The following is a 13,222-nucleotide window of genomic DNA, read 5'->3' as shown; positions in this document are numbered from 1 at the left end:
TTTGTGCATCTGAAATAATTATTTTTCTATTTATGAGAGTCGTGCATAGTTTGTGCATCTAAAGATTATAATTTACTGTTTAAAAGAATCGTGCATAGTTTGTGCATACCCGAATTATAATTTTTCGCAGTACAGAATCCGTGCAAAAACGGTGTTCTGCAAATTAGGGTTTTTCCGCAAACCTTTTTCCGTGCAAATTTCGGGATTATGTAAATTAGGGTTTTCAAAGACCTATCCTGTAAATAATGATTCGTGAAGTTTTTGTGCAAAATTAATAATAATAATTGGTCTGTGCATAATTAGTACAGCGTGTTTTGTATATATTGCAGAATTGTTTTGCGCAAAATTCGTACAAAACCGGTTTTGCGCAAAATTCGTACAAAACCGATTTTGCACTTAAAGTTATAAACTTTTCTATTCATAATCCGAATATAAATAATTTATATATTAAAACACAATTAGTACAAAATATTATTTCACATAAAGTGCTTATTAGGGTTTAGATATCACCACAATGACTTTACCTTAATAGTTGCAACTAAAAATCATTATTTAAGCCAAGTTTTTGATCTTCTTATGAATTATTTAGCTACCCACAGGTAGACTATAATCATGAGAATTGATTAACTACTTAAGAGCGTATGTATTGTGTAAACTAAAGACATCCACAGATGATTTGGTTTGAGTAATTCAATACATCACTCAATAATGGAATGATTGTTATCGTGAAAGCTAAGGATATCCACAGATAACTTAGTTTGAATAATTCGGTACATCATTCAATAAAGTTCCATGAATCTGTGACCTTATATGAGATTATGTGATTCCCATATGAACATTATAATTTCTTGTCATATACATTCAATTTTTTCGTGTTGATTAAGTTATGAAGCCTAATTAATACTTGTTCTATCTCTAAAATGCAGCAACTTCTTCCTCTAGTTTATCATCTATGGTCTCTTCTGTCCCCATCCTCATTGGAACCCAACTTCTCCGAATGGAAAGAGAAAGTTGAGTTCACATTAGGTGTACTAGATTTGGACTTGGCACTTCGTGAAGAAGAGCCTAGCCAGCTCACTAATGATAGTACTGAGGAAGAAAAGGCTTTCCATAAAGCGTGGGAGAAAGCTAACAGATTGAGCATCATGTTCTTAAGAATGACAATAACTAGCAACATCAAAACTTCCCTTCCAGTTGCGGAGAAAGCTAAGGCTTATCTAGCGGCTATAGAAGAACGGTTTAAGACTGCAGACAAATCCCTTGCTGGGAAACTTATGGCAGATCTTACAACCATGAAACATGATGGTACAAGGTCTATGCATGAACATTGCATTGAAATGACCAATCTTGCGGCTAAGCTAAACGGTTTAGGAATGAGTGTGGATGATTCATTTCTTGTCCAGTTTATCCTAAACTCTTTACCTCCTCAGGATGGACCATTCCAAATCAATTACAACGTCATTGTTGAAAAGTGGACGTCGATTGAATTGGCTAACAAACTGGTCCAAGAGGAATCAAGGCTTGGTCGTGAAGGTATTATGGTTACCCACTATGTCCAAGGAGCTGGACCTAAAGCTGGAAAAGACATCAACCAAGTCATAAAAGAACACCACCCAGGATGAATGATTCTAATCAAGTCAATGAGAAGAAGGCAAGAAAAGATGACCGATACAACTTTTGCAAAAAGTCTGGACACTTTCAGAAAGATTACCCTAAAAGAAAAGAATGGTTTGAAAAGAAAGGTAATCCTATGGGTTCAGTAAGCTTTTTCGAATATAACTTTGCTCATGTTTCTTCTGATACTTGGTGGATTGATAGTGGTGCTAATGTACATGTAACTAATTTCTTGCAGGGATTCCTTACAACCCAGACCATAAATCCAAGTGAAAATTATATACTTATGGGGAATCAAGGCAAAGAGCCAGTTGAAGCTATTGTCACTTATCATCTCATTTTAGATAGTGGATTTTGTTTGGATTTATTTCAGACTCTTTATGTTCCATCTATTTCCCGTAATTTAGCTTCATTAAGCAAACTTGATTTGGCTGGTTTTAAGTCTTCTCAAGGAGATGGTTGTTTCAATTTATTTCTGAACTCTAATAAAATTGGTTCTGGAATATTAGTTAATGGTCTTTACAAATTAAATTTGTCTGATCAAAATTATGAAACACATCTCACCCTGCAAGATAAACGTAAAACTAAAGCATGTGCGAATGATTCATATTTCTTGTGGCATAAAAGACTAGGACACATTTCTAGTGAAATAATCAAAAGATTGGTAAAAGATGGAGTCGTACCGAATCTTGATTTTACCAACGGTAAAGAGTGTGTAGATTGCATTAAGGGTAAGCAAACTAAATACACTAAAAGAGGAGCCACAAGAAGTACACAACTTCTTGAAATCATACATACAGATATTTGTGGACCTTTTGACGTTCCAACTTTTGGAGGTGAAAAGTACTTCATTACTTTTATCGATGATTATTCACGTTATTGTTATCTCTATCTATTGCATGCAAAGTCTCAATCTGTGGATGCTGTACAAGTATTCATTACTGAAGTTGAGAGACAATCAGATAGAAAGGTGAAAATTATTAGATCAGATAGAGGTGGTGAATTTTATGGCAGATATGATGAAACAGGACAACATCCTGGACAATTTGCCAAACTCCTCCAGAAATTAGGAATCGTTGCTCAATACACAACGCCTGGTTCTCCATGGCAGAATGGTGTAGCTGAAAGGCGTAATCGTACTTATATGGGAATGGTTAGATCCATGATGAGTCATGCTAATTTACCTATATCCTTGTGGATGGATGCATTACGAACTGCAGTCTATATCTTGAACCGAGTTCCTAGCAAGGCAGTTCCAAAGACTCCTTTTGAACTGTGGAAAGGCTGGAAACCTAGTCTGTCACACCTCCAAGTTTGGGGATGTCCAGCTGAATCAAGAATATACAATCCACATGAAAAGAAATTAGATTTCAGAACGGTCAGTGGTTTCTTTATTGGTTACCCTGAGAAGTCTAAAGGATATAGATTTTACTGTCCAACCCATACTACAAGAATAGTAGAAACTGGTAATGCCAGATTTTATGAGAATGGTGAGATTAGTGGGAGTGATAAAATTCAAGATGTGATCATTCAAGAAATTAGGGTAAATATCCTTTTACCCTTAGTTCTGAATGTTGGGAATCCTCCTGTTGTAGAACCGTTGCACAACGAGGAAAACCAGTTGAATGATCCACCACTCCTTAATGAAAATATCGCCAATAATGAACATGAAGCACACGAGGAACCATCATTAAGAAGATCAACTCGTGAGAGAAGATCAGCTATTTCTGATGACTATGTGCTTTATCAAATAGAATCTGGAGAATGGGATTTAAAAGATCTGGTTTCTTATTCACAAGCCATGAAAGATGTTAATTCTGATCAATGGATCGAGGCCAATAAAGATGAAATATACTCAATGGTTAAGAATGAAGTTTGGGATGTTGTTCCATTGCCTGAAGGACACAAAGCAATTGGGTGCAAATGGATCTATAAATCCAAGCTCGATCGTCATGGCAATGTTAAACGACGTAGATCCAGACTTGTAGCCAAATGGTATAATCAGAAAGAAGGCATTGATCATGGTGAGACTTTTTGACCTGTGTCTAGAAAAGACTCTCTCAGTATTATAATGGCATATGTAGCTGAATATGATCTTGAGTTACATCAAATGGATGTGAAAACCGCCTTTCTTTATGGAAACTTAGAAGAAGAAGTCTATATGCGTCAACCTGACGGATTCATAATCGAAGGTCAGGAAGATATGGTCTGCAAATTGAAGAAATCAATATATGGACTGAAACAATCTTCGAGGCAATGGTACTTAAAGTTTGATGAAACCATTACGAAATTCGGTTTCAAAGAAAATATTGTGGATCCATCTATATACCTCAAGATTAGTGGGAGTAAGTTCATATTTTTGGTTTTGTATGTTGATGACATATTATTAGCCAGCAGTGATCTTGGTTTATTACATGAGACTAAGAGTTATCTCTCTGAGAACTTTGAAATGAAAGATATGGGTGAGGCATCCTATGTGATAGGAATTGAGATATTCCGTGACAGATCACTAGGAATTTTGGGATTGTCTGAGAAAGCATATATTAATAAAGTTCTTGAGAGATTCAGCATGATGACATGTTCTTCTAGCATTGTTCCTATGCATAAAGGTGACACGCTTAATCTTAAGCAATGTCCGCAGAATGAAATGGAACGTAATAAAATGCAAAAATACCCTTATGCATCTCTTGTGGGAAGTTTGATGTATGCACAGGTTTGTACCAGACCTGATATTAGCCACGCAGTTGGCATGCTGGATAGATTTCAGAGTAACCCAGGACTCACTCATTGGCAAGCTGCAAAGAAAGTTTTGAGATACTTAAAGGGAACAAAAAACTACATGTTGACATATCGAAAATCAACACATCCACAGATGGTTGGATTTTCGGACTCAGATTTTGGTAGATGCAAAGACTCTAGACACTGTACTCTCGGCTATGTGTATCTCCTTGGTGGAGGTGCCATCTCATGGAAAAGCCAGAAGTCAGAGTTGATATACACATCCACTATGGAAGCTGAGTATGTTGCATGTTATGAGGTTTCTATTCAAGGAACATGGTTGCGGAATTTTGTGTCAGAGTTTGGGGCTTTGAGTTTTGTTGACAAGCCTCTTACTCTTTACTGTGACAATCAAGGATGCAATCTTCTTCGCTAAGCATGATAGGATATCTAAGGGAGCCAAGCATATGGACCTCAAAAATCTATCACTGAAGCAAGATGTCAAAAGAGAAAAGTTTGTTATTGAACATATAGACACTGAACTTATGGTTGCAGACATATTTACAAAAGCTTTACCTCCAAAGACTTTCATGAAGCATGCTGAAAGTATGGATCTTGAGGATAGTGCCTAATGTTGTTTGTTTACTATTAGCCTATGTATGACAATTATTTGAGCTCTTTTATGACTTTTACATCTTTTATATATTCTGTTTCCAATGTGCACACACATTATTGTTGGTTGGGTTTATGATAACAAAATGAGTCTCTCGTTAAAGACATTAAAGGGACCATTATGATACTCCTACTTATGTTTATGGTCTAACTATGAAGGTGGTCAATGCGGTAGTACATGGAAGGGATCATGTTGCAGAATGATGTGCGACCGCCATGACTCTCATTGATTACTAGATTAGACAAGACACTTATGATGACCAAATGAAAAAAAATAAAGTTATAGCATATTATGCCGGCCTTATGATTTCATAAAGAAAACATTAGTGGATCTCACTAACGACCAAGTGGGAGATTGTAAGGAATATTTTCTTTCCCTATTTTATAGTTATTCGCTTTCTATTGGAATATTGCTATTCATTAATATATTTGGTGACCAATGAAATTGGAAATGAATGAGTAATTCCTAATTTATCTCTACCTTGATGGACGGTTGAGATTAATCTAAAGGAAACCATAAAGAGGAATTAGGTATTCTCTCCACTTATAAATACATATCTTTAGACCATCATAAAGATATCCTAAAAGCAACGACTAACGTTATAGGCGAGGCGAGAGAAACCTAAGAGTTCCTAAGAAGAGATTGAGATGTTCATCTTCCATTCGGGATTCAATCCATTCAAGAAGATTCTCAGGCAAAATGAATCTAGGTAATTCTATAAACATGCATATGATTCTATTATGTGATTAACCTAGATATTTAAAGATGCTAAGGTTCATGTAAATTTAACTTAAAAAACACACTTGCACATCTGCATTGATTGAGTTTTAATAGAACTTCTCATATTATAAAACAGAAAAGGTATAAAAAAAAGAAAGAGAATCAATTAGGCGTCTATGCCAAAAAAATAAAACTAATAACTTTACCATTGAACTATCATGGTGTCAGTGAAGACTTTACAAAAATCCAGTCTTTGTTTTCAGGATTTCTCGTCTTTTCTCTGATCAGTACAGATCTGGTTATGAGAAAACTACAAGAGGACTGAAGCAAGTAACAAAGAGACTCATGGAATCTCTGCAGTTTTTTTACCATTTCTGTTTTATATCAAATAATAATATTTTTTGTAGAAGATGAGCTAAGAAGGCTGTAGAAGGACAGTCACATCATAGTATGTCCAAATAAGGCATTGGAATCCTGTTGCACTCTTTCGGTTAACATTATGAATAGAATTCTTTTATATTACTCTTATTTTTATTGGAATGTCGATAGTTTATTTTCCTTTATATAAAAGAATTCTATTCATAATGTTCCCGACTCTAAGGATCAAGTTATACACAGTCTGTGTAACACAGACTTACAAAGTTACAATCTAACTGGGAAGAATTCCATGTTCGTACATCGAAATCTAGATGTACCACTTGGTTGGCTAGGTAGGTTTGAGCAATATAGTAAAAAGTTTTTGTATCTTAAATAAAATGCAAATAAGGAAAGATATTATGAAAACATATATTCGACAGTAACACAGAGGGCAAATCTCCAAAATATCACTTTTCTAAGTTTATATCACAAAAATAGCACTCCAAAACTAAAATGACCAAAATAGCACCATTCTAAGTTTATCCTTTGAAAATTTTAATTTTTTTATTTTTCAAAATTTGAAATCTTATCCCCAAAATCTCATTTCTCAACTCTAAACCCTAAACCTTAAACTCTAAACCCTAAACCCTAAACCCTAAACCCTAAACCCTAAACTCTAAACCCTAAACCCTAAACTCTAAACCCTAAACCCTAAACCCTAAATCCTAAACCCCACCCTTTAACTCTAAACCCTAAGTTTGTGATTTTTGATAAAACATTAAATGCTATTTTTGTGACTTTTGACCTTGAGCGTTAGTTTGGGAACAAAACTTGATTTAGTGCTATTTTTGTCTTTTTCTCTAACACAAATTATATGCTATGTGTATTGGACGGCAAAAACCTGTCAGCTGTTAAAGAAAGAGTTAACAATTACATTCTACAGCTGTTTTAACAAATACCCAAATTATCCAATCCAACTGTTACACCAATGGGAAACAGTATTAACGGTTGATTTCTAAGCAGGTTCGTTGATTACAAATTATATAATGGCACATCTATTGTACAAAAGAGTTTTTTTTGTCTTGAATAACATTCATTAAAAAAAAAAAGATTACAAATTATATTTCTTCTTATGGTAAAATTGAAGGGGCAAAAACTATTTTTATGCTTTTCAAAAAAAAAAAACTATTTTTATGGAAAAAAAAAGATAGCACTATAATAAATGATGAAGGAGAAGAAAAGAGTAGCATTATTAGACTAGATGTGCCGACGGACAAATGCGAAAAAGTTTGATTAAACTAAATTGTTCTTTTTGTTAAAGTTGCGAGTCTTGTGACACATAACCGAAGCTAGCAGGTAGACTGATGTGATGATATTCCCATATTTCTTCTAAGAAGTAGTTTCATACTTATAAATTATAACAAGTTTGATTTGGGGTCAACTTTGTCACGTGAATGAAGTTGTTAGTGATGGATGGCTTATACATGAATACTCTCGCAGTCAGGCAAAAACATTCAGGGCATCTCCAACAATAACATCAAATTTGACGCTAAAATTACACCAAATTTAATGTTGAAATAGCACCAAATTTGGTGTTTTGGTGTCAAGATTTTTTTGTCATCTCCAACAATGACACCAAATTTTACACCAAAAATAATATTATATATTATTATTTGATATTTTTAGTTTAAATTTTTTATATTTTTATTATTTGTGATTGATAAATAATTATTTTATCGTATCTAGATTATTATTTATATTTTTATTATTTTGAGTGATAAATGATTATAGTCATTAAATAATTTATTTTGAAAATAAATATTAAAATACAAATTTAATTTTTTAATTATGTGAAAATAAACTTAAAATATAAATAATACAATATATATTTATTTAGTTACAAATTTTATAGCAGTTGAACTATATTATTAAAAGAAACATATTAAAATACATATTTTAAATATTTGGTGTGATGAATAGTGATAAAGATACAAATAATACAATACATTTTGGTGTGATGAATACAAATAAAACAATACATTTTGGTGTCAATTTTTTTTTGTCATTACCAGCAATGACACCAAAAGTAATATTATATATTCTTATTTGATATTTTTAGTTTTAAATTTTTAAAATATTTTTATTTGTGATTGATAAATAATTATTTTATCAGATCTAGATTATTATTTATATTTTTATTATTTGTAAGGATAAATGATTGTAGTCTTTTAATAATTTATTTTGAAAATAAATATAAAAATACAAATTTCATTTTTTAATTATGTGAAAATAAATTTTAAATACAAATAATACAATATATCTTTATTTAATAACAAATTTTATGGCAATTGAACTATATTATTAAATAAACATATTAAAAGATATATTTTAAAGATTTGGTGTGATGAATAGTGTTACACCAAATTTAGTGTAATACTATTCACATTACACCAAATTTGGTGTGATAGTGTTATTTTTGGTGTCTTGTTGGAGATGAAATTACACCAAATTTGGTGTTTTGGTTTCTCGCTGGAGATGGCTTTAGGGCCCCTGGCCGAAAAGAAATAATGTTAGTTTACGTGTCGCGCGACCTGCGACCTGCGACTAAGATTATGTTCGTTTAGGTGTCGTGCGACATGCGACTTGCGACCTGCGACTAAACCTGCGACCTGTGACTAAAACTATGTTCGTTTACGTGTCGCGCGATCTGCGATCTGCGACCTGCGACCAGTCCCGCGATCAAAATTTTCTTAATTTTTAGTCGCTGTTTTTTTGGGCGACTTGAATAGGAACCCGCGACTGGTCGTGCGATCAGTCGCGCGACATCAAAACAAACAACAACCTGCGACTTGCGACATGCGACCAATCGCAGGTCGCATGTTACGCGACATCAAAACGAACAACAACCTACGACCTGCGACTGATAGGTAAATGAACATGGCCAATATAGCCTTTTGGCAAAAAAACAATTTTAAAAAAAAGGGTTTTTGCCAAAACTAACCCACAACTTGATTTTAACCCCAAACTTATACCCAAACTTGAATCAAATGCAAAACTAACCTAAAAGCCTAGTGAAATTACAGCTCAGCCCCTTGTGACCAAACAAAAAAACAGAAGCCATTTTTACGAATATAGCCCTAGTAAATCGTCTGAGTCGTCTGAGATGTTGGAAGTCGTCTGGACGACTGAAGTGTAAGTCGTCTGGTACCGGTTTATTTTAAAAATAATTTATAAATCTTGTAAAAAAATATTTTGATGCGTGAAAAATAAAAATCAAGTAATTATAAACAGTTTTAAGTGATATAAATTAAGATATGATAAAATTGATTTGTTTTGAAGATAGATGAGTGGAAGTAGTGAATCATGAAATACTTTGGTTTAGGAGTTTGGCAAACATATGTTGTAGTATTGTATGTATTGTTAGGGTTAGATTTTGGAAAACTAAAATGTTTTTTTCAAAAATTAGTTTTCACCTATATGTGTTTATTTATGTGTATAGTAAACACTTTTCAAGTTTGATTTGATTTTATGAAGTCTTTAATTAGATAATTAAGTTTAGGGGTTATGTTTAGGGTGTGGACGACTTATATTTCAGTCGTCTGTTGAATAATTTACTCGGACGACGTATATTTCAGTCGTCCACATCGTACCGAACCTTTAATTTTACCAATGTACGTTTTAACCTAACCGGATCATTTTACACGGACGACTTACATTTCAATCGTCTGGTGAAGAAATTAAAACAGAAGACTTACATGTAAGTCGTCCAAATATTCCGCCTAAAATTTTTTTAAAAAATTATTTTCCCGCTTAAATAATTTAAACCAGACAAGTCTTCTATTTTAGTTTCCCGCTAAAAATATTTAATTTCATGCTAAAAATATTAAACTCTTCTGGACGACTTACATGTAAGTTGTTTGTTTTAATTTCTTCACCAGACGACTGAAATGTAAGTCGTCCAGTAAGTCGTCTGAGTCAAAAATATTTAACCTAATTGGATATTTTGTCTCCCTATATAAAGAAAATTTTACACATTCTCTCTCCTCCTCTCAAATGGCTGCAACAAAAATGTAATGTTCATCATTCTATAACTCTCCAACCTCTCTCTAATCTCTTTGACTTGAAAACACCAAACTTTATATGAATTTTTCAGTTTTGTCTCATGTATTTCTTACTAATCTATCTCTTTTGCAGGTTTTTAATCAAATGGTACTCATCTTCCACTAATTTAAAGGTAAATCTATTAATTTTAGATATGTATTTTTGTGTGTTCTACAAATGTAGATTTATCTAATCTTCCACTCATTTTCTCTATTTTTAAGTCATTTGAACGTTTTTGGATATGCAGGTTTTTCAGATCTGGATTTGATATGCAGGTTTTTCAGATCTGGAAGACTTCTTGGACGACTTACCTGTTAGTCGTCTGGAAATCGTCTGGACTTCTTGGAAGTCGTCTGACAAAGTCGTCTGGACTTCCAGGAAGTCGTCTGGACATCCAGGAAGTCGTCTGGACTTCCAGGAAGTCGTCTGGACTTCCAGGAAGTCGTCTGGACTTCAGGAAGTCTTCTGACGAAGTCTCCCTTTCATAATAGATCTGAGCGTTTTGGTAAGTTCTTATGTCTGATTTTTCTTCATTTGGTAACTTCTTGTTGTATAAAGTTCTTACTTTTTTTCCAAACTAAAACTCTCCAAACCCACTCTAATCTCTTTGACTTGAAAACACCAAACTTTATATGAATTTTCCAGTTTTGTCTCATGTCTTTCTTACTAATCTATCTTTTTTGCAGGTTTTTAATTAGATGGTACTCATCTTCCACTAATTTAAAGATAGATCTATTATTTTTAGATATGTATTTTTGTGTGTTCTGTAAAGGTAGATTTATCTAATCTTTCACTCATTTTTTTTGTTTTTAAGCCATTTGAACGTTTTTGGATATGAAGGTTTTTCAGATCTGGATTTAATATGCAGGTTTTTCAGATCTGGAAGACTTCTGGGACGACTTACCTGTTAGTCGTCTGGAAGTCGTCTGGAAGTCATCTGGAAGTCGTCTGGACTTCTTGGAAGTCTTCTGACAAAGTCGTCTGGACTTCATGTAAAGTCGTCTGGACTTCATGTAAAGTCGTCTGGAAGTCGTCTGAACTTCCTAAAAGTCTTCTGACAAAGTCGTCTGAACTTCCTGGAAGTCGTCTGGACTTCTTAGAAGTCGTCTGGACTTCTTAAAAGTCGTGTAGTCTTGTCTACTCAAGTGGAATCCAAGCTTGTCTTTGTAGAGGAATGATCTATAATAGTTTTGTTTGTGGTCTGTTTTGTGAATTGCATGTCTACTCTTTTAGTTGTGATTTTTTTTGTAAAATCAGTAATAATGTTTTCCAAGATGTATTAAATGTGCTAACAATGTGTTTACACATTTACAAATCAATGAAATAATAGACTTCAGTAGCCTTTTTCTTATCTTTGGATCTCTCATATGCAATAATAAACTCCAATGGCCTTTTTCTCATCTTAATAAACAAGAATGTTGGTAGCTTTATATTGATACAACATTTTAAGAAGCATTTTAACCCTTCTTCCAACTCATAACAATAGTCATCATTATTGTCTATAACAATAATACTTAAGAGATGGAAACAAACAATAGTAACTAGTCAAAGCATATCATATTTTATTATAAGTTTGCGTTGAAAAACTTAGTCAAATTTAGTAAAACTAAGGGAGAGAACATATTTTGTAAATATGAGTTTTACATATCTTGAAGTTACTTATCACTCTTAAAAATACAAGTTATTCAAAAACTAACGTAGAAGACTTAAAAACTAGCGGAGAAGACGCGGACGACTTCAATCTAAGTTGTCCAGACGACTAAACTATACGTCGTCTGGTCAACGCAGAGGTTATTTTTGCAATTGACTTTGAAATCTGTTATTTCGGACGACTGAAAAATAAGTCGTCTACTATTGTTTGGCTAAAAAAAACTCCAAAAAAGCTAGACGACTTACATTTCAGTCGTCATAGGTTAGTTTTGCATTTGACTGGATATTTCAGAAGTTTGACTTTTCTGGACGACTTACATTTCAGTCGTCTAGTGAAAATTAAAATAATAATATTTTTTTAAAAGTAGACGACTTACAGTTAAGTCGTCATAGGTTAGTTTTGCAATTGAAAAAAAAAACTTCAAGATTTAATTATATACAGACGACTTATAATTCAGTCGTCCACGAGACGACTGAAATGTAAGTCGTCCAGGATTTACGAGGTTTGACCAGAATCTCGGAAAAAATCCTGGACGACTTACAAGTAAGTCGTCTCGTGGACGACTGAATTATAAGTCGTCTGTGTATAATTAAATTTTGAAGTTTTTTTTTTTTTTTGCAAAACTAACCTATGACGACTTAACTGTAAGTCGTCTACTTTTAAAAAAGATTATTATTTTAATTTTCGCCAGACGACTGAAATGTAAGTCGTCTGGGGAAGTCAAACTTCTGAAATTATCCAGTCAAATGCAAAACTAACCTATGACGACTGAAATGTAAGTCGTCTAGGTTCTTTGAAATTTTTTTTGAAACCAAACAAAAACAGATGACTTAACTTTCAGTCGTTTCAGGTTACAGATTTCAAAGTCATTTGCAAAAATAACCTCTGCGTTGACCAGACGACTTCCAGGTAAGTTGTCTACAGCCAGACGACTTCCCAAGTAAGTCGTCTGACGAACAGATCTGAAAAAAACTCGATGTCATACCTTAAATTGGTGAGATAAGTTCCTTAGCATACATAAGGCTTCTCCAAGCACACAGAATCACAAACGAAAGTAAGCCACCCAGAATCGTTAGCTTCTATGACTCTATGAACCATAAAAATTAGAATCAAAATCTTGGTTTTTTTTTAGCTCATTGTGGAGAGAAAGTGAGAGATATGTTGTGTTTAGTTCACAAGAATGGAAAAAGAAGAAGGGTAAATCGATTTTGGGAGCATTAAGAGCTTCAAATTGGTTGTTCATGGTGGTTGTGGTATTGATGACAATGGCAATCTTGTAATTACTTGAAGATGATGAGGGTGAGAGAGTAAAAATGTCATTTTCGAAAAAAAAAGAAAAAAAAATTGATGGCATTTTCGTAAATTATATGAACTTGTGGGGTGAATAG

The 13,222-nt window shown here is 33.5% G+C and overlaps 1 protein-coding gene across 1 annotated transcript; it reads left to right on the top strand.

Moving 5' to 3' along the window:
* Positions 1-920: 920 nt before the first annotated feature.
* On the top strand, positions 921-1,622 carry LOC111201703. Its single transcript, XM_022693984.2, has one exon. The coding sequence runs from the start codon at positions 921-923 to the stop codon at positions 1,620-1,622; it is 702 nt and encodes a 233-aa protein (XP_022549705.2).
* The last annotated feature ends 11,600 nt before the right edge of the window (positions 1,623-13,222 follow it).

The sequence above is a fragment of the Brassica napus genome, chromosome C3, assembly GCF_020379485.1.
Source record: "Brassica napus cultivar Da-Ae chromosome C3, Da-Ae, whole genome shotgun sequence".
Lineage (NCBI taxonomy): Eukaryota > Viridiplantae > Streptophyta > Magnoliopsida > Brassicales > Brassicaceae > Brassica > Brassica napus.
The sequence above is the reverse complement of the archived record's forward strand: the minus strand, read 5'-3'. Positions and strand labels throughout refer to the sequence as shown.

Bases quoted from the DNA above. Each gene is read 5' to 3' on its own strand.
- LOC111201703 (XM_022693984.2), top strand. From the start codon at position 921: ATGCAGCAACTTCTTCCTCTAGTTTATCATCTATGGTCTCTTCTGTCC.